The sequence below is a fragment of the Mustela erminea genome, chromosome 4, assembly GCF_009829155.1.
Source record: "Mustela erminea isolate mMusErm1 chromosome 4, mMusErm1.Pri, whole genome shotgun sequence".
Classification (NCBI taxonomy): domain Eukaryota; kingdom Metazoa; phylum Chordata; class Mammalia; order Carnivora; family Mustelidae; genus Mustela; species Mustela erminea.
In genome coordinates, this window is record NC_045617.1 from 58,930,032 (window position 1) to 58,957,554 (window position 27,523).

General features: G+C 41.5%; 1 protein-coding gene across 5 annotated transcripts in view; it reads right to left on the reverse strand.

Moving 5' to 3' along the window:
- Positions 1-27,523, reverse strand: part of PHACTR2 (phosphatase and actin regulator 2) — a 259,175-nt gene that overhangs the window by 171,577 nt on the left and 60,075 nt on the right. The window contains exon 1 of one of the 5 annotated variants that reach the window (XM_032339329.1): positions 15,636-15,663. The exons of the other annotated variants lie outside the window; for them this stretch is intronic. Within the exon in view, the coding sequence (XP_032195220.1) occupies positions 15,636-15,648 (13 nt within the window). The 5' untranslated portion in view covers positions 15,649-15,663. Of the gene's footprint in view, positions 1-15,635; positions 15,664-27,523 lie in introns of those variants that run through there. 5 annotated transcript variants of the gene reach the window in all.

Consider the following 27,523-nt stretch of genomic DNA (forward strand, 5'->3'; position numbering starts at 1 on the left):
TTCCTGGTTGTGTCAGGACTTTACCAACATCATCAAGCAGGCAGCTGTGTTTTGCATTTTTGCATCCAAGTGCTTTCCTTTCAGATTCTCCTTCTCTCCTTAAACTTTTAAAAATGTATATAATGAAAAAGTACACACATGCCAATGTGCTATATAGAACATTATGCAGCTTGGTGACAATGGTCCGAGCAGGGAGTCAGCCGGCAGGAATTTATATAGCGCGTGAGGCTTAAGGAAATGAAGAAGGTGACGCTGCCTTCGAGCAGGGCCCTGGCTGGTGGGGAGAGCTCAGGGAGTGGGGTGCAGAAGGACTTTCACTCGAGGATGGGCGCAGGAGTCACAAGTCCGAAAGACAAACAGGAATTCTGCAATCCCGCACATGAAATATGGGGAATGGACGGAGCACACAGCAAAGCAGAGAAGTGAGAACACACAGCGTTGGGGATGAGATGAGGAGTTTGGGGTGTGGGGACCCAGCTGTGTGACTAGAAGCAGGTCGGAATGTTGGTGACCCAGGCGGGTGGCCATGTGGACAAGTGCTTTGTGTGAGATCTTGACCTTTCATTTTATCCCGAGGGCACGGGCAGGATCATTGAAGATTTTGTCCAGGACTAGGAAATACACTGAGCAGCCACTTCGTCCAAGTAAATGCAAAAAATTCACGACCTCCAGCCCCTACAATATGAATCACAGGAGAAGGACTCTGGCAATAGTATCCCGGACAGAAGAGAACAATCTTGATTATCTGGTTTCCCAGGCCACACAAGATAAGAAACAGCACCCATCAATGTCTTCACGTCTATAGGATGGATGGGAATGAATCTGACGGTGGTGATCATTCCACCATGTATGTGAGTCAAGTCACTGTGCTGTGCGCTGAAACTTAGCTGGTGCTGGGTGTCCGTTCTACAGAGAGCAGAAGAAAAGGAACAGCACGGGAGAGGGAAGGGCAGTGGGAGCTGCCAGAAGCGGGGTTCTGGACCACAACAGAAAGGGACAGCTGAGGGTCAGAAGACGCAGACGGGAATTGGGGGTGGGTGGGATGTTGGGAGCCAGCCAGGGCAGGGGGACGGTGGGGGCCTTGTGACCACCTGAAGATTCCATTAGTTAACGTTGGTAACAACGTCAAATGCATGTTGAAGTGTGAAACCAGTTTATTGTGATGTTATTCTACCGGCCGGGTATAAATCAACCCTCTGCTTGGATGAGGAAAGCGGGGCCTGTGAGTCAGCCCCAGGCCTCATGCCAACACGCGGAAGGGGACCAGCCAGGCACGGATCCTCCTTTTCCGATTCGGAGTCCCGTTTCCTTGCGCCACTCCAAATGTTAGAGTATGTTCAGTTTGAGAAGGCCGGGAGCGGCGACAAAATATAAGCAAGAGCTGCAATTTAAGAATGATTCTCACTCAAAATATAAAGTTACACCTTGGCGGTGAAAGGGGAGTTTCTTCACAGCAGCTGGCCACCTGGGCTGCTCCAGAGAGAGGGGCTGGGACTACATCACCGGCTGCCCTTCTGGGTGGAGGGGGCCTGAGCAGGCTCGTGGTGCCCGGGAGCTCATTCCTGGTCTCCTGAGGTTCCTTCGTTGCCCACTCACACCAAATCGAGTAAATCAGAATAAAACACGTGCAGTCCTTCCAACATCTTCTGTCAACCCCTTTCCTAAACTAGCATCTACCTCAGTCCATCTAATTTGTCCAAATCCCCAATCTGATACTCCAATCCCTGCTCTGGAACTAGACCTCCACACTCAATCTCTGTGGGAAAATGCCAGGGTTTCCCTAATCCTCCTAGTCTTGTCCCTTCCCCCGGGTTTGTACTGTCTCTCCATCTGCTCCCACCTGCCGTATCAACATATGTCCTTTGTATGCTTGGTCCCCTAACTAATGAGTCTCTACTGGAATTTCCAGCTGATTTCCAGTCCCTGATCACCTGATGGCGTATCCCAGCACAGACAGCTTCAGGATAATGGATTGGAACAGTTGTGTCTCACGGACACTGTGACCAAAGCCATTTGGCTGTCCTCCCCAGAGACGGCCTTTGTGGCCGGAACAAATATAACCATTCCCCTGAAAAACAATATTGCATGCAACCCAAAAGGATAAATTGTGTTCGGCTTTTCCTTCTGTGTAAAAGTCAATGGGAATCAGATTTGGCATGGCCCATGACTCAGGAGTTGGCAAATGGCCAACCGACACTCAACCCGATTTTGTATGTTAATGCAACGTTTTCCACGTGCAGTTGAACTGTGTATGGGGCTACTCTCTGATAATAAATAAATAAATAAATCTACTTTTTGTTTGTTTGTTTGTTTCCTATCTGTAAAAGCGGAGCTGATCATTTGAAATGTTTACATAATTCACTGGCACACGGTGAGAAATGAACTATATCGGTGGGTATTTTTCAAGATGAAAGGGGTATGATCGAGGTATGAACAGCATTCTAAAAAAATAAATCACTTATCTTGAGTCTTGCATTCACAACGTAGTTTTGTGAACCTGGTGTTAAAATAACCCAGGCATCCAAAAGTATATTAGAAGTTTTTTTGAGTTTTGAGGCTTCATGAAAAGCTGCGTTGCAACCCCTGGGGACAAAGCCTATGCGTGTTAGTATAAGAGACATCTTTGTTTATAGAACCTTGAGATTGTGACAAAAACTGACACAAGCCAGGAAATGTAAAAGTTAACGTTGGTACTTTGGGCTAAATAGATGCTAGGGGAGCTGCTGGTTTTCCACAAAGTCTGGTTTTTAAGGACAAGGTTGGCTTTAATTTCCAACTCTCTGACTTTTTACAATGAGAGTCACAGTCACACAGTTATTTAAACAAATGTCTTTGAACGTGCTTCATTTAAAGAAGTGACTCTGAGGTTAATGAGTGTAAAATGCTTATTGTTTAAGCAAACGAGTTGGCTCCACCTACTGACGTCTCCTGGGTAAGTGCCACAGACTGAGCAGAGGGTTTCTGTGAGGACCCAAGTCTCACGCAGGAAACCCAAGACACTTTCACTCTTCCACCACGCTGACTGTTCTGTAAGGTCATGATTGGTCATCTTTCCTTCATCCCCTTATTAAAAATGCCCTAAGTGGAGCTGCTTATTAAAAAACAATAAAAACAACAACAACAATGGTTGCCACATTTCTGTTACTGAGCAAATAACACCCAAGTAATATGAAATGCAAAGAGAGGCATCCAGCAGGTGGTAAGTTAAAGGCATGTGGGTGGATAAGGTTTTAAGCAGGTCCCTGTGAACAGTGGGGAGCTTCGCTGAGGGCCTCTCCACCGTGAGTGGATACAAAATGCACCACCACTCCCAGGCAGCAGTCTCACCGAGAGATGCTTTGTTTCCAGGTCGACGAAGGCCTCCAGGAGGCCAGACACAGCGTTTTTGTAAATGACACGCAAGATCTTTAAGCTTCTAATAATTATGTACTTTTATATCACAACAATCAATTCTCTCAATAAGACACAAAGCAAAGGAAACCTGCTTTGTCTGAACGGCTTCTTTATATCTCTCCCTTAGACTGACAATGGGTCTTAACGGGGAGTGCGGTGGTATCTGCAGTGAAATCCTCTCCTCCTCGTTGTTGTTTTGATTCAGCGACCCTTCTTCCCATGGGAGATTCTGAATTAGTAGGTTGTGATGTGGGGCTGGGATGGTGATTGACTGAAAGGTGGATAAATATATAGGAAAGAAGACAGACGATAGGTAGGAAGGTAAATAGGCAGACAGATAGCTAGACATAAACAGGTAGGTAGGTAGATAGACACATTTTAATTCTACAAGTGATTTTGATGGGCTCCCCATGGCTCCTCTCTTAAGTGGTATATGGCCACGTCATTCAACTACCAATAAAAATTGATTCATACTTTCTCTGTAAGTACTAGCACACAATAAAAGAGGCACCTCGGGCTTTATTTCAGCCAGTTTTTGAAAACGTAGTTTCTGTCAGGTGTTGTGTGAAGTGAGGAGTTCACAAAGGAGACATGCCCTTGTCCTTGAGGAGCACGTGGCCTCGTCAAAGAGGCAGACACATAAAGTAGCTTTACAGTTTACCTGCTAATGTGCTAGTGGGTAGGAGTGTGTTCTGCGGGAGGAGAGGAAAGAGAACACTAATTCTACCCAGAAGAACTACAGAAGACTCCACAGAGGAAGGGACACTTGAGCTGGGTCTTACTCAAGGAGAAGGCTCTTCAAGACAGCAGGAAGGGATGTGGGAAAGTCAGAGGTTTCCACAGAGAAGGATCAGCATGTTTAAATTACGTGTGTTTCTAAGGTGTATTGAGAAGTGGGTGAGGGGGATGGGGAGAAGGGCCATTAGGATGGGGATATGAGGTGCCCTTGTAGGGCAGGGGGTGATGCTACAGGCAGACTAGGATGAGGGCTGGACCCTTGGAAGGCTCCTTTGTTATTCTGGGCGGGGGAGGGGAGAAGAGGATGCTTCATTTGTAGAAACCTTTAGAGTTAGGATGGAGTCCCGCATTGGGCTCTCTGCTCAGCAGGGAGCCTGCTTCCTTCTCTCTCTCTGCCTGCCTCTCTGTCTGCTTGTGATCTGTCTCTGTCAAATAAATAAAATCTTAAAAAAAATACTTATAGAGTTAAAAACTCTATAAGTATAGAGTCACTTTTTCAAGCGATCCTCATAACCACATGAAATAATTACATTTTTACTGAATGTTATTGTTCTCATTAAAAGGTATTCATTAAGCCAGTGTAAAAAGCACCAGTTATCAACCAAAATACTCAGAAAACAAGCTATCAAATCATCCCTCACTTTAAGATCAGTTCAAAATGATCTTAAACTCATTCTGAGGTGTGTGTGTGCATGCGTGTGTGTGCGTGTGCGTGTGCGTGTGTGTTTTTGGAAGGGAGAAGTATAAGATGGAACAGGACCTATTTCTCTATCACTAAAAAGCAGGACGCCTCTGGTGAGTCACATGATATAACAAATATAGCATCGGTGTCTAATAGTGGCTCTGACCCAGCCAGTCGGCACAGATACAGTTAGTGACGATTAAATCATAGCAGTGCTATTTGGGGTCTAATAATGTACCTCTTCTGTTATATAAAACTTGACAAGGGATGTTTAACATCTCTTATTAGTTAAAACTCACATGTAAAATCTCACTAGATAATCGTTTTTGCCACCATGGTGACTCTTCACTCAGTATTTAATTTGCCTGGGAGACACTGGAGGAGAAAACGCGCTTCCTGATTAGGAAGTAGGTGATTAAGTCTCTCCAGAGCTGCCTTCTTTGATCAGGTCCATAAACTCCAGAAGGATGGGTTACGGAAAGCTTGAATTCCGTTTACTTTATTCCTATCCTGATATGTCTTCCAGAAGCACGCTCTTGACTCTGCTTTTTTTTCTTTCAGCTGTATCCTTGAAGACTTCACTCTCTGAGCCTCTGGTCCCACCTGCCATCAGGGAAGTCCCCGGCACAAATCCTCAGCTAGATTGGCCTGATACTCAGGGAAACAGGGAGGGGGCAGACAAGTCAGCTTCTTACTCCTACAAGGTAGTTATTTCTGAGGGTTGGTCTTATTTGTTTTCACCCTGGTTGTCCATTTGAATATTCTGGGGAACTTTTAAACAAATACCAGTGTCCTGACCCCTCTCCAGGGACTCTGATCTAATTTGTTCAGGGTGAGGTCCAGAGATTGGAATATGTTAAAAGCTCTCTAGGTGATTCTAATGGGCAGCCAGACTTGAGAGCAACCACTCTAATTCGTTGGAGGACACAACAGATGGCTCTGATGTGCCAACTGGCCTCAAGATGCCTACAATCTGGTTGGAGGGAAAAAAAGATGCAAATAGAAAGTAATCTCAGAATACCATCAAGTACAAAGCTCTGTGGTGAGTTCTTTTAGTGCCCTGAGAAGAGACAGGGCTCCAAGGCCAGTTGGGAAGATGGGGTATGTGCTGGGTCTTGAAAGGTGGCTGAGATTTTGTTACGTTCCTTCTTCCCATCCCCACTGCCATCACCCCAACCAAGCACTTTCTAAGAAGATTTCATTCTTAGGAGCTTCCATCTTGCTTCTCTCCTCTCTGTTCTTCCCATGTTTATGCCTTGAAATCATCAATCCTACCAGGCCATGCCTCTGCCTCAAACGCTTCCAAGGCCCCTGAGAGCTTGTAGAACTATGTCGAATCTCAGACCCTCCATGACTGGTCTGGTGGTCTTTCTCATTACCAGTCCCTTCCTAGCAAGATGATCTTGCTTTTGTTCCTCAAACATCCCCATCCCTTTCCTGTCTTGGGGCTTCTGTATCTGCTGGTCACTCTGCTTGGGACACTTTTTCCCTGGCTCTCAAGGGACTGATTTCCTTTTACTCCTCAGGTCTCAGGCTGCATGTCACCTTCTCAGGGAGGCTGTCCTTGACCAGCCAGCCTGGAGTATTCCTCCACCCCAACCTCGTTCCCTATCTGCATGCCAGTTTATGAACTTAACAGGTCTAATCACGACCCAAGAATTTTCTCTCTTCATTGTTAAGTTTTGCTTTTCCTGCTAGAAGGAGCTTCTATGATGTCAAGCTTTGGCTCATTCCTTGGTGTCCATGCTACCAGCACAGTGCCTGGCTCAGAGTTAGTGACAGAGAAACAGCTGGATATATGGATGAAAGAATGAACAGCGAGGAGGGGATGGCATTGTAGGTGGGAAGAAACAATAACAAAGAGAAGGGAGGAGTCTTGTATAGAACACACAGAAGACCAGACCTGTGGAAGCAGAAGATACATGGGCTATAACTGAAATATGGGTGAGCAAGTCATGTACAGTTACTGATAGCTGTTACTAATGAAAGTCAGAATTGAAACTTCACATCTGTTAAGGTGTAAGAAAACTGCACCAGGACCAAATGACTCAGGTCTAAGAAAGGAAATCATGTCTCTAAAACCCAGAAGGTAATGGAGCATAATTTTAGTCACTATACATAATTAGAAGATCAAATATTTGGAAAAAACTGGTTTATGTGAGGAAATTCAAAGTGTAATTTGGGGGGACAGATAGCTGGATGTTGGGGGTCCATCTTCTATCATGAGAGACTGTGGACTCTGAGAAGCAAACTGAGGGTTTTGGAGGGGAGGGGTGTGGGGACTTAGGTAAGCCTGGTGGTGGGTATTAAGGAGGGCTCCTATTACATGGAGCCCGGGGTTTGGTGCATAAATGATGTATCTCGAAACACTGAAAAATAAAATAAAATGAAAAAAATTATTCAGAGTTACTTATGGAAAAAGTCTGTACGTACTTTGTGTCAAACATGTGTTAACCTATTTCTGAAACCACGACTTCTCTTGACTTATCTGTCGAAATTTGAATAAATGAGAGTATTATTTCACAGCATGTCTTCCAATCTTGTAGTGGTTCAGAGTCATGGAGAGTCTGAAAAGAGGTAATGTACAATGTAACATGTTAGCATTACTGGGGAAGGATCTAGTTATGCACAGATGTGGTGAAAGCAAAACCCCCATTATTCTGTGATCTTCCTTGAACTATGATCTTTCTGGAGGAAAATGAGAGAGTAAATTTCTTCCATATTCCAGAAAAAATTGTCTAAATATTAAACTATCACTTAAAAATACTTCTATGCCTCTTTTCATAATTTCTATTAATGATCCTAATGTTATAATACCCTTCAAATAAAGTTTTTAAAGATTTATTTTTATTTTAGAGAGAGAGAGTGGGTTGGGGGTGGAGGTAAGGGACAGGGGAGGGGGAGAGAGAAACTCAAGAAGACTCCGCTCTGAGCATGAAGCCCGACACAGGGCTCTATCCTAGGACCCTGAGATCAGACCTGAGCTGAAACCTAGAGTTGGTTGCTTAATTGACTGCGCCACCCAGGTGCCCCCACAGTCCAGGCTTCAAATGAAATTTTTGAATATTTTTTTATGGCAGTAATAAATCTCATAGGTGGACTCTATAAAAAGGTATTCTATTTTATGAATGATTGTGAAAGACACTTCACAACTACCTTTTTTTCCTTACACATGTACTGATCTCTAGTAAACTATTCAGATACATGATAATACCGTGTTTGACACTGAAATTTGAAAATGAATTTCCTTTTGGAAAAATTGTCCTAAATTAATGAAATGACATATTTGATTTAATTTTGAAGCATTTCTTATATGATTCCTACATCCCAGGCACTGGACTTGATGACACAGAAGATATAAAGTTGAAGAACCTCTAGCCTCAAAGAAATGTGAGATTAAAAATATGCTGGGTCGAATTTTGCTATCATCAAAAAATCTGGATTCAAGTTTATAAATCACCCACAAATTTATTGAGTGAGTTTGTACTTAGCCTCAGTTTCCCCATGTTTGACTTGGGGAAAATATTCTTTACTCACCAAAAGATTGCAAGTATTAACAAAGAGAGAGAGAGAGAGAGAGAGAGAGAATGGTTGCAAGTATTAAGGATGTAACAGGTGTAAAATACTGAAATTGATATCTGGAGCATAATAGGGCTTCCAAAAAGGTAATCATTCTTCCTTTCAAGACATTTAATATTGAGTTAAATATGACTTGCCTTTGTTATATACACTCTCAATGCCTGACTTATAAACTGAACTTCAAAATTAACTTCTTTACATATAAAACCTCCTAACGTCCATTTTTAACAATGCATATGAAATGTTATTTGAATCAATAAAACCTGCACATTACTCCTAATTTCAAAGACGTAGTTGCATTCCATTCATTTCCAAAGCTGACTAAGTCTAGCTGCCTCTCCTTCTTCCCTGCATCTGAGGGTGATGTTAATGAGCAATGAAATGCCCCAAAGCCTAGAAATAAGGAAGGAGGAATCCTGGACATAAATGACACAGATACTTAATTTCAGAATAAGCAAGCTCTGATATTTATCCAAGTGAATAGTTTGCTAGTTCTCCCAAAATGGCTTCTATATGAGGAAACAGAAAATGGAGAATTCAGGAGAGGAAGAATAGGATGAAAATGAAAAGCAAAAATGAAAATGAAGGGATTTTAACAGTGATTCTCAAATCTGAGTTCTACACCCTGTTACCAGGCATCCCCCAGAGAACCTGTGGTTAATATGACCGGGAAAGGCTGCAATCTCGATTCTAGATTGTGGGACTTCACAACAAATATTAGCACAGGTAAGGAATTCTGTGTTAATTCTATTAGCATGTGTGAAAAAGGAGTGAGATTTAACTACTATCCTATGGCATTCATGTGCGATGACATATTGTTTAGAAAATGTTGGGTTACGGATTTCCCTACTCTGCCACCAAAATGCTTCCTTGCAGACTCTCCGTATCTCTTCTATTGTTTCTTCTTCTTCTTTTTTTTTTTTTTAAGATTTTATTCATTTATTTGACAGACAGAGATCACAAGTAGGCAGAGAGGCAGACAGAGAGAGAGAGGGAAGCAGGCTCCCCGCTGAGCAGAGAGCCCGATGTGGGGCTCGATCCCAGGACCCTGGGATCATGACCTGAGCCGAAGGCAGAGGCTTTAACCCACTGAGCCACCCAGGCGCCCCTACTGTTTCTTCTTGACCCAAGCAAGCTACCTGACAAGAATTCCTATTTTATTTTATGGACATAGGAAAATTCCTTTTGCCTTTGGAAAGATGAGTGGTTGCAAAGGAAAAAAACCACTCAGAACTAATTCTAACAATCGGGGGGAAAAAACCCCAAATCCAAAATTTTGTTTTAGAAACAATGACTTTGTCCTCCTGCCCTACACTCTGAAACCGAGACTGTTGGTTCATTCTCAGGAGGTCAAAGCCCCCCCCGAATTAGAGTACAAACTCAGAATCAGACCCATAAATACAAACTGATGGTTTCTAGAGGGGTGGGGCTGGGGAAATGGTCCAATGTGTGAAGGGCAGTGGGAGACACAGGCTTCCAGTTATGGAAAGAAGAAGTCACGGGGATAAAAGGTACAGCATAGGGAATATATCGGTGATACTACAATAGCGTTGTATGGAAACAGATGGTAACTACACTACGGTGAATACAGAATAATGTATAATAAACTTGGTGAATCACTATGTTGTCTACCTGAAACTAATGTATAATAATTTGCCAACTGTACTCCAAATAAAAACAAACAAACAAGAAAATTTAGTATACTCTTCAAGTACTTTTATGTACATGAACCTATATTTCCTTTGACTTCTATAATAATAATGGCACGTTGAAAAGAAACATTCCAAAAAGCAATAAAATTCTTTATTAAATTTTAATCTCTCCCTGAGAAAAATAGCTTTACATGAAACTGAGGTGTTCTTAGAAATACTTATTTGAGGGCACCTGGGTGGCTTAGTTGGTCAAATGTTGGCTTTCAGCTCAGGTCATGATCCCAAGGTCCTGGGATGGAGCCCCACGTCAGGCCCCCTCAGCTAGGAGTCTGCCTCTCCCTCTCCCTCTGTCCCTCCTCTGCTTCTCATTGTCTCTCTCAAATAAATAAATAGATAAAGTCTTAAAAAAAAAAAGAAATACTTATTTGATGAACTATAAAATGCTACAATATCACAATGGACTTCACAATAAACGCAAAGGAAAATACTGTAATTACTTGTTTTATAGCAAATAAAATATTCAATAATAAGCATTTTTATGATGTAAGAGGCATTTCAGAAAATAAGAATCAATTTCTTTTTTAATTGAAAAGAAAATCTGTTCGAGATTTTTGTCAAGTATATTAAAAGAACTAGCAACACTATGTTCTCCTACATTGAAGCTTTTAACCCCAAACTGAAAAATGCACACACAAGCACATATATAAAATGCATTATATGCATGCAAATGTATGTATATGTATGTATGTGTGTATATAACATTATATTCCTAAAATGTGTCACGGTTAACAAAACTATAGCTACTAAAATCAAGATATCATGGAAGTAAGGGATGAGAGGAAAAAAAATTTAAATTGCACCAAATATAGTTTTCAAACATAGTCAAATGTCCTAGAAAGCATTCATTTCCAAAACAAATTAATTCACATAGGAAAGTCTGCTCCATTAGGTAACCCTTCTCCTGAATCACCATCTGTAGCTGTTTAGGAACTTGGCGATGGCAGCCCTAGCTGCTAAGGTAGATTCTCCTAGGAAGGTTTTTTGAACCAGTTTGAAATAAAATGTTTGTGCTTACATTTTCTTATATAACAGCCTAGCCTTCACCAAAATTATTTCAGTGCTTAGGGGCATGTTTCTCTGGACCTGGTCTTATCTCCATCTGCTTTGACAATATTGTCAAGAAGTATTTGAAAGTCTCTTTTCTCTACATCACCTATAGGATCTCCCCACAGCCTGGGGGGCCTGGGATAAGGAAGCAGTAATTGCTGTTGGGTTTACTGGGATGAACTAAACAAATCAGATAAAAATAGAAAAGATTTTAAATTGGAGGTAACAAACAAAAAAACCTGCATTATTCCAAATCCATGGTTAGCAAGGAATTTTATGTGCATGTGCACCTGTGTGTGTGTGTGTGTGTGTGTGTGTGTAAGTCGCCACTGAACAGCTATTGGGGCTAGTGGGTAACACAGAGGTATTTCAAACTCAACAAGCCCCAAACAGAACTCATTGATTTACTTTAAAACTCCCCTGTATCCCATAGTATAGGATTATTATGATCCTAGATTCTCACTAGAAACCCCCAAAGTCTGCTTTGATTGGTCTCCTCCCCCTACCTCCTCATCTACTCATCAGGCTCTCCTAATGCAATGCACCCTTCAATCCTACCCCCATTTCACCATTGACCTCAAGTTCCAATTATGCTCTTGGTACAGCCACATGACTGGTGTCTGCCTCGAAGTGCTTACCTTTCCACACCATCATCACATTGCGAGAGCCATCCTGCTAGAGGACATATTAATTCATAAAGCAACCCTGCTTCAATTTTTGGATGGTTCTTTAAAGAGCCAACATGCCTTGAGAAGGACCGTATAACAGCCACTGTACCAAATTTTACGTGTAGTATCTTATTTTCTCTTCACAACAATCCTATGAGATGGATACAGTTAGTGTTGGCACTCAAAATTGATAAAATAAAGGAATGGGCTTTAGATAGCTTGTTCATGGTCACTGGGTTGGTTGGTGGCAGAGCCAGTGTTCATCTCAGATCATCTGATACTCTTGATCATTCCCTTATGAACCTTCCCTCAATCTGGTTCCCTAATAACCCCCTGGACTTTTTTTTTTTTTTTTTTTTTTACAACAAACTGGTGGACTGTGAATTTCTAAAATTTATTTACTGTGCCTCAAGGGTCAAAAGCCTGGAAGTCACGAGGCTGGGATGTAAGCGGTGGGGGTGGGGGGGTGCACAGTGATTCACCCAGCCACCAGCTCCCTTCCAAACGAGGGTGCCTCTTAGGACCACACTCGGTAGTGGAAACACCCTGATCTCAAGCAATGAAAAATCTGCCCCACCAAGGCTGCAGAACTTTTGATAATACTCTGTCCCTGTAGAATATGAAATAACATTTCAAAAGCATGGTTTTTCCGACATCAATCACACACTACTAATCAACTTTGCTGCAACATTGCTTCCAAGACTCATTCAAGAGAACCACTTGGGGAAGGGGAGGGAGAGGACACCAAAGCAGGGGCAGAAGAACCTCAACTGAGGCTGTAGTCACAGACTTGGTACCGGTAAAGGACCACCGTTTGAGTTGTTACAGAATTTATAAGAAGAAACAGTCACATAAAAAAGAAGAAGAAAAGATTAGATATTGCTAACACTGCCCTGACGTATTCCACACGCACTGTTTGATAAATATTTTATTGTTATTCCAGGAAAAGCTTTTAAAGGAATACCTAAGCCAGCAATTATAGGGGAGGGATGTCTCCTTCTCAGAGATGGTAGGCATGCCAAAGACAGCTCTCTGTAAGGAAAGGGTGGACAAACTCACATGCTTGCTGAACTGTGCACAGACAGGCGTAAAGAGCCGGAGGCCCAGGCAGCACACTCTTCCTATGTGTTAACGGTAGGAACTGGGAACATATCTCCAATGTAATGTTGTGTGTGATGTTAATACATGAGATGTGCTGGGCTTGTGTGTGTGTGTGTGTGTGTGTGTGTATGTGTGTACTCTTAGTTGCGTTTCTGCCTCATAATTACCCAAACTCCAAAATAGAAAGCCCTGCCAGAAGAAGGTCTTGAAGCTGCTGATTTAATGGTGAGAACTGTATCCAGCTCCGACCTGCCAGCCTCGGCCATTGGGGCCTGAACCCATCACTGACTGGACGTGTTTAGGCAGATTGTTTAAATCAAATGGGAGAAACTGCAGTGCTCCAAGTTAATGGGGGGTCTTCGTCTAATGCTGAAGGTATTTCCAGGGATTTTTTTGTTTGGTTGGTTGTTATTTTTTTATTTTTATTTTATTTTATTTTATTTTTTTGGCCACTTACCAGTACTATCTTAAATGCCTTGCCGTAGTCAATACAATTTATTGAAGTGCATGTGTGTGATGAATGTTTACATTTCCCTGCTATAAGAGAAGCTGTTTATGTCATCAAAAAATTACCATGAAAAGTCATCACTGACAGCTACTTGGCCATTATAAGATGTTATTTCTGAAGTATTCAAACAATGCAAATTAAAAGCCTGTTATTCCACTCGAAGGCATATATACCTATATTGGAAGTTTCACCAAAAATTTGCAATGATCTAGAAATTGCTGCTTTTAAAAGTCACTTGACAAGGTGCATAAATATTCTTTCTTAAAAAAGATTTTGTTTATTTATTTGACAGAGAGAGCAAGAGAGCACACAGGCAGAGCTGCAGAAGGAGAGGGAGAAACAGGTTCCCCACTGAGCAGGGAGCCCAATGGGGGGCTCGATCCCAGGACCCTAGGACCATGACCTGAGCTGAAGGCAGTCACTTAACCAACTGAGCCACCCAGGCTCCCCAAAGTGGATAAATATTCTTAAATGTGTCAGGGGCAGAGGTATTTTATTAATGCTATTTGAGAGCATAAATAAATATAAGTACAAATTGAGAAAACACTTATCCCCCCAAGCTATAGTTAGACTAAGAGTAAATCATAACCCTCAGCATTTTTTATACCTATAAAAAGGCTGTTACAGTAGTTTCTTTCCTTTTCTTAAATGGCCTTTAAATAAATATATGAGTCAGTTAAGAAAGGCATTTACTTGAATTAAAGTGATAATTCTGCCAGGACATTAGTATAATTAATTGTGGGTGGCAGAAGTTTTAAATGAGGCTAAGTTAGGGATTCTAGTTTATTTATTTTTTACTCTCTCTACCTCTATAATTAGAGAACTTTTTGGTGGATCTTGAAATTGTGCCTTGTCACGGATTATCCTACCTATGACAAGCCTCATGGCATATTTTTTTAATGACCAAAATGGGGGGGTATAATATACACACACACATATATGCATTTACATCAAACCAGCATCCTTCCTACTACTACTATTGCTACTACACACACACACACACACACACACACACACACACACTCACACGTGTGCGCACGCTCTCTCTCACACGTACACACGCACACACTCCTCCGACACTTGTTTTGTCTCTTCCACAACCCTGAAATTCTCCTCCCTAATATTTCACGGTTCCGACTCATTTCAACGCCTTCAACATCAAATACAAAATTATTTTAGTCACAGAGTTTATTCCTGGTAAACTACTTCATAAAAGAACTCCAAATTTCTTCTTGCCTTGCCTTCAAAATTTCTGCTCGCCGAGGCTACTGCCTGTAACCAAGGTCTGAAATAGCCACATGTCACAAACAATCGTGTTTTACTAAACATGGGTGGTCTTCCCGAGGAGGAGGAGGGCATGTTTTGAACGCTGCACCCGGTCAGCAGGGCTAACCGCTTCTCGAGGCACTGGAGGACATCACTACGAGAAACTGAACTAATGAGGTTCAGGAGACAGAGAACCCACAACCCATTTGGGAGAATTCTGCAGTTAGTGTCAATAACACTGAAATGAGGAAAAGATACCTTCTAAAAGTTCAATACAGCAAAGAAAAAAAGTTCTGCCTGAGAGATAATTTTATGCTCATCATGTAACTAGCATTAGAGTATTTCAACAGCTCTATCTGTCCAGCTGGCAAGACATTAAAAACAAACACATTTTAAAAAGGTCCATACATGATGGGCCACTCATGTCTACACTCTGAAATTAAAACCTCAGAGGATATTGAAACATTGTCTACATTTCATCCTAATGTGAAGACGCAGCCCAAGACCCAAGAACTCATCTGCTATTACACTGGGCAGATTTAACGCTGGAAAAAAAAAAAATTGTCTTTAGCTCATTAAGCCCATCTACCTTTTGCTACCCCTTCATAATAGTTTTTTTTTATCAACTGTATGCATTTTTCACCATCTGTTCTGAGCACAAAAGGATCGCACAGCACACTTGACGCAGCCTAAAGAAAATAACAGTGCAGTCTGGAAAAAGGGGAATGTGGAATTAGAATCTGCATTCCCAGTCGCTGAACTTCAAAGCAAACACTGATCGCCTAGTGGACAATGCAGCAGGGTTAGCACATTCCATGTCTCCTGGGCTTGAACACTGAAGTGCAGAATAAGACCAACAAATCAGCAAACCTTCTGCAGCAAAGAATGCAGCCTGCAAACGAGCCCAGAGGCTGCGAAGAATTCACGCTGGCTTTACCTACCGGCATTGTCCATGTCTCAGGAGTGGCGAGGCGGGTTCTGTAAGCCTGGCAGCCGGGGAGCCCCAGCTCCTCTCCTGGCTAACGAAGCACCCTGCCCTTCTGCTGATTATGAATCCTTGCTGGCAGCACGCAGAGCATACTTCATGCACTGTCTGCAGGAGACACCGCCAGGAAATTTATACCTCCAAGGATGACAAACAGCCATTAGCTCCATTACAGGCTGATTAAGAGAGACTGAGCCTATCAAGTGGATACTTGAATCCACTGGGGTTTTCACCTCTGTTCCAAGCAAAGGAGAAGAAAAAAAAAAATCACTGCAATGTTGAATGTACTGCACATTTCAGAAAAGAAGTGCACGTGCTATGCAGAACACGGTGCTTTTCCAAAAGATGCCCGAGCAAACACGAGCAGCAAGAGGCATAGATAATTAAAAGGTAAAAAGGAATCTTTAAAACCTTAATGAATTATCCTTTCTTTGGGGCCGATCTAAATGTGGTCCAGCCTTTATCACTGACATCACCGAATGACTGGGCAACTTTTCAATTTAGGATTTTAAAGTTTGTGGTTGTGGTTTTGTCACTATCATTGGGGGTGGGCAGGGAAGAACAGAAAAACCATTTTCAAATAAAGGCTCTCTCATTTCTGCACTAATTAAATGCAAAGGAGCTGAGTATTGTCATCCTGCTTTAGTTTTGTTTTCATCATGACGAGGTGTCCCTATTCCTGGTCAGAATTTCTGCCCACCTATCCTCGCAGAGAAATTCAGAGGAATTTCACTAACCATCACCAATAACACTAGAAAGAACTGTCAAAAGATATCAGGGGACCTTTCCACATGTTATAGTCTGTAGCCACCTAAGGAACAGAAAGCTGAGGATCAAGAAAAATGCATTTATGAGCACAGGAAAGTACATTTCTTTTCTTTAATTTGACCATGCAAAGACACAAAGGCACCTAAAACTACTTAGGATATCAAGGCATGAGGATGGGCGGAGTGCTGAAGAAATTGTGTGTCCTAGCCTGTGGCTGTTATGACACTCGGTTCTGGGGACAGCACAACTCTGATGTCTACATGCTCTCAGATACAGTGAAAACATTTACAGCACCCTCATTTGACCTGTGATACAATGAATCTACAGGACAGTAAGGGTCTACAGCTTTTTTATTTGACAAGATTTTAAAAAACAGTGGTGGTGTTATCAGACCCTCAGGGTTGTTCCATTGGAAAAGCAATTCACTTATTTCACATTTCTGTATGCCACTGGCATTCCTGGTGACAAACCACTTGCAAATTATTTATAATCTTGTCTTCCATTTCCACAGCTTCCAAGTATGTTTTTACCATTACTTCCAGTTTCCCTATAGATTTGAGGTTCCCTCATTGTTTAACCAAAAGAGTCCATTTATGATATCCGTACTAGTACAAAAATATTTTCTTCAAAGAAAAGTTGAATTTTTGCCTTGAGACTTTATCCCCCTTATTTCAATTCTGTCACAATTCTGAAGACATAGCACTCTATTAATTTCAAAAAAAAAAAAAATTCTTCACATCGGCTTTTTTAAATGCCCGAATCCCGTAAGACTGCAATCACTGTGGCTTCCGTACCTCGTCTGCTTGCCCTGATTAGGACCGCCAAGCACCCAGACGGAGAGTCATCGGTAGAAATCTAGGGCAAGTGAGCTAGGAGTTAACAGGAAAATATGAATGACAAAAGGAATGACAAAATTTCATGAAGTTTGGTATTTTGGTAAGCAGAAGCTAAGAAGTATTATGTCCTGACAGTGCACATTGACCCCTATGAACACATTTGTATTGGCTCTTGTACACGGTTCAAAATGAGGCTCTCGATTATTTTCATTAATACAATTCAGTCACCAAATTATAAATGGATTGCATGCCAAACGTTTGTTTTGTCGGTCATTTGAAAAAACATTTGTTCTCATAAATACTGATTAGGTTCCAAGGACAGACCATTAAACGCTGCTTAACTCATGACATGATTTATATAATGACCATAATCTTGTATACACAATTCCAAAATCCAGTTCTGAAAATCTTGAGGTTCTTTGTTTTTTTGTTTTTTTTTTTTAAGTACGGCTCCAAAATACATTTGTGCCACAACATGACTCAAAGGGATGGGAGACTACTTAAGATCTTTGCTTATCTCACTTTGAATAAATACCATGGTTTACAACAAGAGTTTTAATGTTACTGTTACGAGAATCTGCTCAGACTCTGCTGGGGATGATACGCCATATTTTGTACATGTATTATGTTGCCTTCCTAAAATGCAAAAATTCTGAATTCTCAAACACACCTGACCCCAAGGGCTTCAGATGAGGGAACATGGTCCTTCAGTACCTTTTTTGCAATTTAAAAGGGTGGAAAATCATCCTTTATACCATTTTGCCACAGGCTCTCCTTCCTTATTAGGAACACTCTAGCTACCTCCCTCCCCTGATGGGGACCCTACTCAAAGGTCTCCAGCTGCTTTGGAAGACGCAGGAGATAAACAAGGGATGAGCAACAAAGAAAGATGTCTGGCTATCGTGAAACTAATGCCAAGTTAGCTATTGGGGATGAGGCTCTTTGCAATCAGCGTAAGTTGCTGCGGACACATCTGATCTGTGTCCCTAAGCATTTGCCTCCAGCCCCCGCTGCCCCTCTTTTTTCCCTACCTGCCATCAGGAGTTGGCACTGTAACAATGAAAAACCACAATGAGTGCAACATTTTCCTCAAGCTCCAGGGAGAATCCACTCCCTCTCTTGATTTCATTCAGACCCATAGTCTGAATGACTGACCCATAGTCAACGTGCTCTAGTTGGGGGGACGCCTGCATAAGAAATGCTTACCAGGCCCTTTCTCATCTTCCCAGAGATGCTGTGTGGCCCAGCAGGAGCACCAATAAGTTGAAAGGTCTATAGCATGTACTAAACATAAGCTTGGTTCCTGTGTTTATTAACTTTCCCAAATGTAGATTCCTTAGTTCTCTTTGAATCAGACTAGTATGGTTGAGGCAGTGGTGAATTTGGAGCACCTGTATCCCAAACACCCCCAGTGCCATCTAACCCTACAGAAAGGAGGTTTTAACCTGTCACAGAGCCGGGATGGAGAAGGGGGTGTTTAAAGAACTGTAAGCCGGAGGTTGTTCGCTAGGTGTTTGCAATTCCAGACCTGACCTGCTAAGGTCGTAACAAGACTACCAGTGGGCGGCCGGAGCTTTCAGATGCGCACCTGCTGATAACCTGGCCATTATCATATCATTCTTTGATAACTCTATTAGCAATTCTCTCTCAGTTTCAAAGAGGAAAATGTTGCAGCTTCCTAGAAAAGCTCTGTTTATTTCGTATTATTTCTTAATCTTCCTACCAGACGCTTTCATATGTTGGGACACAGAGGGAGATAAGTGGAATCATGCTCTCCTTTTCCTGGCTATGGTCTGACTGTAAGCCAAGCCCAGGCAGCCCAAGAGCAGTCCAAATGGTTACTGTGGGGACCAAGAAGCAGACACATTTTTCCAAGAGGCGTAGCAACTCCAGAATTATAGGCTAAAAATGTCATGGTTTGGCTTTAAGGGGACCAAGTGGGATACTTCTCCGTAAAGTTAGACTTTGTTCCTTAGAATGGAAACATTAAGAGAACGAATTGTCCACGTAATTATATTGCTTGGCCCAGCAGATCCCTCAGATACCAAGAGCACCCTATCAGCCTTCTTGATCTTCTCCCTTTCTCATTCACCCAAAGAAATCAAGAAGTGCTAGGATAGTGACTACCAATTAGGAAGTAGTTAAGCTTGCTCCTAGTTCCTTTGGGAATATATTCTACTGGAAATCTGTTCTGAGAAGATTTCAGATACTGTTTTTACAAGAACAGCTAATTGCATATTGACAGTGACAATGAGCAAAGTGCTTGGATTTATAACGCTCCTAAGTCCTAAACCAAATCCCTGCACTATCAAAAAAAAAAAAAAAGTTCACAAGAGTAAGTTTTGTGACAGATAGTATTTCCAGGAGGAACAGGGCAAAAAAATTAGACATTTATCTACTGTTCTATTATCTGGACTTTAGGAGAATACTTACTTGACATGCCCATGTTTTCCATTATTCCTAACCACTGTCCTTTGAGATTTCTCTTCTGGTGTAAAGTGGGAGGGGGTGCCTCCAGAATTACTTATTAACATTTGCTTCTCTTCCCTTGTACACAGTCCTTTAAAAAGTCCTTCTTTTCACATAGACTTAAATAATACCTTAATGTGAAGCCATGACACTTTTCAGCATACTCGAAACTGGGCCTGGTGTTTAGACTTTAATGAAGCTATAACTATCAGACAAGGTCATCTGATACGTTTGGTCAAGGTGGTTTGGTGAGTCCACACTTGGACACCACCTTCTGCTCCACACACAGAGCAATGATAGATAAAATATTAAATAGGTCACAGCCAGGCTTAAAAAGCTAGATAACCACTTCCATGAATCAGAAAGGAGCCAAAAGCTCAAAGTAATACTAAGGCTTCTGCTCAGGCTCCTGTGCTCAAGGCTCAAATGAGGCTAGAGGCCCAGCATGGCTCCTACGTGGTGATGGCTTACAGAGAGCTTCATGTGAGAAGGGTGGGGTGAGAGCCAGGCTCTGCTCCGATCAAGTCCCCTGAATCAAGAAAGGAAGTTGGGGGGGAAAAATGACTATTGACCCATTTCGAGAAGCCATGACTTTATCAAACCTAAATGGGCACGGGGAGGATAAAGCCTCAAAACCAGGAACAAAATCAGCTTCATGCTGGTTCCCTCCATACTGTGTCAGTAATATCCCCCTCAAAATCATGCAGGAACCCCAAGATGTCTTTGCAAGAGCCGACTTCAGCATGGAAGAGCAGAGGGCAAGGTGGAGGCAACTTCAAACCACAGAACTATGAAAGAGGGGGAGAAAAAGAGAGTCAAAATCAAACCAAAAGAAAAGCAAAAAAAAAAAAAAAAAAAAGCCAAGACAAAACTTTCCACTCAAAATGAACATGCGAGCTGAATTCCAAATTAAGATTGCTAATATTTCCAAAGCAAGTAAGTAAAATAATCAATAAAACATGATTTCCATCTTGATGATTTCAAGGTTATAGAAGAGTCTCATAAAGATTTTTTAATAACTGTGTTTATCAAAGAGATAAGTGAAAGCATGACATCAAAAGCAAATAGAAAAAACAAAAACTGAGACAAAAATACAAGAATATGGAAGATAACTCGCAGGAAATCTTGGAAATGAAAGAAAGAGTCATGACATTGAGACCAACACAGACTTCTCATTAGCAATCACTGATGCCAGCAAGCAAGATGCTGAAAGAAACTGTCAACCTTAAATTTCACGTTAGGCTATACTCCCTTTCAAGAGCAGAACATTGGCACGTTCGTAGACAAAGATACAGAGACTAAAAATTACTAAAGGATGCACTTTAGCAAGATGGAAAGTATACCTAGAGAGAAGGCACAAGATGAAAAACTGAGAAGCTGATAACATGTATTAGTATATTTAAATAACTATTGATTGTGAGACAATCATTTCAAAATTAACAAAAACACTGAAAAGCAGAGGTCAAACTGGAAAACATAACTAAATATGAGGGGGATGTTCTATGAGAATTCTGAGTGTCAAAGGAGAAGAGAAACATTGAGAAGAGAAACACTGAATAGTTTTAGATTTCTATTCAGACATAATGAGTAATTTTAGATTTTAAATTGGGAGATATAGGGATGCCTAGGTAGCTCAGTCAGTTGAGAGTCTGCCTTCATCTCGAGTCCTGATCCCAGAGTCCTGGGATCAAGTCTCGCATCAGGCTGCTTGCTGTGGGGAGACTGCTTCTGACTCTGTCTGCCTCTTTCTCTCTCTATGACAAATAAATAAATAAAATTTAAAAATAAAATAAAATAAATTGGGATATTTATTTATTTATTTATTTAAGAATAACCACTAAAAGAATAGAAGTAGTTTGGTTACTTACACTAATAGTCTCTATAGTAGATTGAATATTTACACCAAGGAGGGTGCAAAGTGACCCACTGTTGTGAGGAAATAAATAATTAGAACTTCTATTAACACTTACATTTATATAAAAGAGAAATTATTAAGCTATAATAATATTTAATATACAGAGTTTCATGGCACCTTCACGTCTCTAAATGCCAAACATAAATAGTTCCACAATGTGGAATCAACATAGATTAGGAAGCTCAATTCTTTATCCGGTTTGAGCAGCTTCAAAATGAAGAATTTCAGTGAATTTTCTGTTGTTTTTCCTTTTTGTGTGTGAGTTTTCAACTCATTTGCTAAAATCCAAAGATGGAGTACATATTGATCAGTTTTCAAGAAGAACCAATGACAATAGGCAAGAAAGCCATTTACTAGCTGAATTGCAACCAAGAATTTGGATGAAAGGTTGCTGGCAATGAATTACAATTTTGCAAGCTCAAAGGTACACTCCTTCAAAAAGACCTCTTTCTAACTCGGATTGTCATTAAAGCCACCTATCAAGATAAACTCCTAGAGAACCAAACCATGGGCTTTCTGTTTCTTACAAGATTTAAGATTTAAGAGCTTAAACCATGATTTGAAAATTAATAATGCATACTGTATCTTGCCTCATTAAAAAAATTAGTAATTTTTGCCCATAGGACTTTAGTCTTATTAAAACAAACTTCTGGGGCGCCTGGATGGCTCAGTCGTTAAGCATCTGCCTTCAGCTCAGGTCATGATCTCAGAGTCCTGGGATGGAACCCCCCTGCATCAGGCTCCCTGATCATCATGAAGCCTGCTTCTCCTTCACCCACTCTCCCTGCTTATGTTCACTCTCTCGCTGTCTCTGTCAGATAAATAAGTGAAATCTTAAAAAAAATAAAAATAAAAAATAAAACAAACCTGTTATTTTTGAAATATTGTTTATTTCACCTTGACCTTGACCTTAAAAGTGTTTTGTTTTTCTGCTACATAATATACATGATATAATATTACAGTGGTCCGTGTATATAATTTCTAAATTAATAAATATACATGTATCGAGAGAACATGCTAATTTTTTCTGATTTAGATTACTGCAGTGTTCTGCTTGCCAGCCATCTGTAGCACCAACTCCCTCCATCAAAATTCCATGTGTTCCCCTGATTCTGATTCTACTCTTTGTTATGTCTCTTTTTTCTTTTTTTAGGGCCCGCTGCTATTACCACAGAGGGGTCTGCATATCCACCTTCTCTCTGCTGGTCACTGAATTCTCAAGTACAATCTCACTCCCTTTGAATCTCAGCAGATCCCATGTCTCACTTCTTGGAAGAAGGGTCAGAGGGGTGAACTTTTCTTTCATGAACCCTTACCTCTTAATATGCTCTACCAAGGTTTCCCAAACTTATTTTACCTCCTCATGGTATAACTCTTAGAACTCCAGTAGAACTCATGCTTATCTGACTACAGTCTGGGAAAACCTAGTAAAAAGGAAAAAAAAAAAAGGTATTTAAGCCATAATTTTTGTCTCGAACCTTTCTGGCACTTCATGTTGGTTTTGGTTACTGCTCCTATAGTGTGACAAAAGACAGGCTTCCAACCGTGTGCTCAGGGAGGTCCACTTGAACACAGAAGTCCCTCATTAGTCACAAAAATGAAAGTCCAGGAGTGCATTTCTCTTACCGTAACGATACAAAAGGATGAGAGGCAATAAAAGAGCCTTTGGACCAAGGAGTGCTCACTGGAAGATCTTACTTAACAGTGACTCTCAAAATAAATGCATTGGTGGCTAGAAAGCCAATAGAAGCCACCAGCCCATCTCAGTGGAAGAAACCAAGAGAAACATGACAAAGTCACAGAGAGATGGTTTCCCAATGTGTAAGATATATTTAGTTTTTTCATTCAACCAATAAGCCTGGGTTGCCCCACGAAGTAAATCCTGGCATCCAAATGGGATTTCCTGGGTGTGAGGCTAGTGTGCCTTAGCCCCCGGGGTTGTAGCCCAACAGGAAATTGAAGGCAGACCTGTGCATTGGCTTGGCTTGGCACAAACATTCAGGGGGAAGCCTTGGGCTGTTATGGTGAAAACTATCTCATCCAGCATTGCCTAGCGACTTACCCCCAGGAGGGTCTTTCCCCAGATGATTCTGACTGCAGGAGACCACTGACAAGTTTCTTCTTTCTCTTCCAGATCTGGAACTCAGAACTGATACCTGTGTCTGGGTTACAGGCTACTCACCCTAAGAGCATATCACATTTTTGAGCACCGAATATTGGCCAGGCACTGTGCCTAATTCTTTCCCTGTGCATTATCTCACTTAAGCTCAGCAATAAGATCGAGTTCAGTACTATTACCATTATTCCCATTTTGTAAATGAAACAATTAAGACTTGGAGAGGTTAAGACGAACTTAATTCAGGTTGCACAAATTAGAGCTCTGGACTTAAACTTAGGTCATTTTTACTGTAGCGTCTCCATCTCTAATGTCTAGATGCTACAGTATTTACCAGGAACAGGGAGGCTCTCTGGAGAAACCCAACCGCTTTTTATAAAATCTTGTTGGTCGCATTCCCAATTTTAATGGCAAAGAATAATTTCTTTTAAGGCTTCAAGTCTCTGTCTCAATTTTACTAATAAAACATGTAAAGCTAACATTCTGTGCCTTCAAAAAAAGAAATCTATTGGTTTTCAAAAGTACTCAGAAGCATTGGTATGAAAAGAAACATGGTAGAATTTCTGCCTGTAAAGGGATACATGCCTCTTTCTAAATTCCAGGAGATAACTGCCTTTAAAAATTATTTCTGAAGGGAGGCTAAATTATAAATCTATAAATCAAAGCAGAATGATATATGCTTACCATTATCCAGATCAATTTATTTATCACTTCAAGGATTTTTTAAAATAGTTTTCAGGAATTTTACAAATGCTTTATTATGGCCAATGCTCAAAAAATTATTGAGTTGGCAGCGATATAGCCGGGTCCCCGGAATGCAGAGGAAGGCATCTGTCTGATTCGGTGCTGAGTAATTGGCAAAAGAGAGCTCCTGACTCCATCCATCACCCAAAAGCGTGGCCTGTTGCTTAAAAGACAGTTACAGCTGCTTTGTACATGAGACTACTGTTAAAACCAGCAACCAGAGGGAAAAGCGGGTTCACGGAAACTTCTCCAGGAATATCACCTGAACAGGTTCTCTCTATAAGCCATCACGTAGTAAAAACACGACAATGCTCATCCCAAGCAGTTAGCAAGGCCCCTCCCCCCCCAACAGACAGATGGCCGGCACGTACACGCTGGCCTGAGAGCAGCCTGTCACCTGAACACTCAAAGACGACCGTCTCTAATAGGCTTTTAGAAAGGGTCAGAGTACTGTTCTCCAAGATGAGCAATCAAGGGCTGCCAATTGGCCATCTAACCAAACCTGGCAGGCCAGGTTTGGTTAGATGAACATCTGGTAAGGCCAGACCTTGAGAGCTTCCGGCAAGGCATATGCTCTCAATTTGCTGAAATACCCACTACTCCCTATTGTCTTCCACTGAGCTGCACACACCTATGTGACCTGCCTGGGTCCTGAAAGTGTTTGTGCCCAAGTCAGCAGCATCGACTGAGGACCTCTCACACCCCTTCCCGACTCATAGTTCTATAGAGAAATTGTGGGATATTTTAATTAGCTGTATAGTATGGAGAAAGAAGAAGGTTTAGGCTGGATTTTTTTTTTTTTAAGATTTTATTTATTTACTTACCTGAGAGACAGAGAGAAAGAGAGAGAGCATAAGCAGGGGGAGTGGCAGGCAGAGTGAGAGGGAGAAGCAGGGTGAGCAAGGAGCCCATGTGGGGCTCGATCCCAGGACTCTGAGGCAAAGGAAGACGCTTAACCAACTGAGCACCCAGGCAGGCACTCCCAGACAGGATCTTCAAGCGCTTTTCCTGCAGGATGGCAAGGGCAAAACCACTCTCCAACCAAGAAGACTTCCTTCATGGGATACTTCTCTGGGATTCATCAAACAAGGTATCCTGGGTTCTGAGGGACTTCAACTTAAGCAGCTGAACATTTTTTTGGTAACAAGGTGTTTCTTACCTTGGATAATTCCTGATGAAATATGTATCGATTTGCTCCGCTATAATGTATAGCCCCTGAAAGCAGGGATCTAGTCAGTCTTCACAGCTCTGAGACTATTATTAAGTGCTCAGCAATTGTTTTGAGAATGAGTACCTGATTAGGTAAGTGACGCACAGAGAAATACACAAACACGGTGGTTCGGCAGGGCCCATTCCTAACCTCAGCCCCTTCACGTTTCACCAAGAGGAGAATTCCATCAGGCCAAAAAAGTACGGGTCACTTTTTTTTTTTTTTCACTCATTCATCAATTTCTGCCTGATCTCCTTAAATAGCCCATTGAAAATGTAGTTTCCTCTTACAAAAGTACATTTTGGCATCCATTAGTAAAAAATGGTAAGTACTATTACTTACTTAGGCTTCAGATTAATTGGGGAAATGATTCTTTTTCACTATGTGGCTTTTAGCTCTTTATGCAGGCACCCACTGAAGGAAGGAGTTGACTACCCAAATTTCTTGTATCAACGCGGGACACAGAGAGCTAGCTAAGTGCTGAGTACGTGGAAGGTATCAGTGAGCTTGCCTGGCTGATTTAACTGGAAGCTGAAGTCTCAGATATTTCCTAGTAAGACCATTGTTCCAAGGAAATGAGGGATAAGATCCCAAGTTTAATGACTAGGATCTCATCTTGTGCTTATGTTTCCCACCACTAAATCTGGCACAGATAACAATGAGCACCTAAATGGTTATAGAGGGGACAGAGGCCAAGATGGGCACATAGGCCAAGTTCGGGAGCCGGTGTGGTTGCTCTTAAACAATGAGTTGTCCTATGGTGCTTTCTCTCCTGTATTCACAGTTTTGCTTTCAATTTGTTTTCTGCATTGCCTTTTCTTCTTTTTAAAATTAAAAAAAATTCTTTTATATTTTTAAAAAATTATTTTATTGAAGTACCATTAGTTAACATATTCTGCATTACTAGTGTCAGATGTAGAGCTCAACCATTCATGCGTTGGATATAACACCCAGTGCTTATTATATCACGTGTCCTCCTTAATGCCCATCACCCAGTTACCCCCTCCACCTTCCCTCCAGCAGCTCTCGTTTTGTTTCCTATAGTTAAGAGTTTCTTGGGGCCCCTGGGTGGTTCAGTTAGTTAAGCGTCTGCCTTTGGCTTAGGACATGATCTCGGAGTCCTGGGATGGAACCCTGCATCTGGCTCTCTGCTCAGTGGGACTCCGCTTCTCCCTCTCCCTCTCCCTCTGTGCTCTCATTCAAATAAATAAATAAAACCTTTTAAAAAAAGTTTCTTATGGTTTGTTTTTGTGTTTTCATCTTTATTAGTTTCCTGTTGCCACCAAAATAAATCACCATGAATTTAGTGGCTTACAACAACCTCGATTAATTCGTACAGTTCTGGAGGTTAGACGTCTGAAATAAGTCTTATGGGATTAAAATCAAGGTATCGCGGAGCTGAATTACTTCTGGAGGCTTCAAAGGAGAATCCATTCCTTGTCTCTTCCAGCTTCTAGAAGCTGCCAGCCTTGGCTTATGGCCATATCACTCCAGTCTCTATTTCTGCTGTCATATTGCCTTTTCCTCTCTGACCTCCTTGTCTTTCTTTTATAAGGACTCTTGTGATTACACTGAGCTCAATTAAATAATCCAGGATAATTTCCCCCAATTCAAGGTTCCTTAACTTAATCACATCTGCCAAGTCCCCTTGTCATGTAAAGTAACATATTGACAGGTTCTGGAGACCAGGAAGCAGACCTCCTGAGGGGAAGGAGAGGGAGACATTATTCAGCCTGCTACGTCACCATTATCTTAACAAACTACAAGTCATCAAGCAAGTCATTTT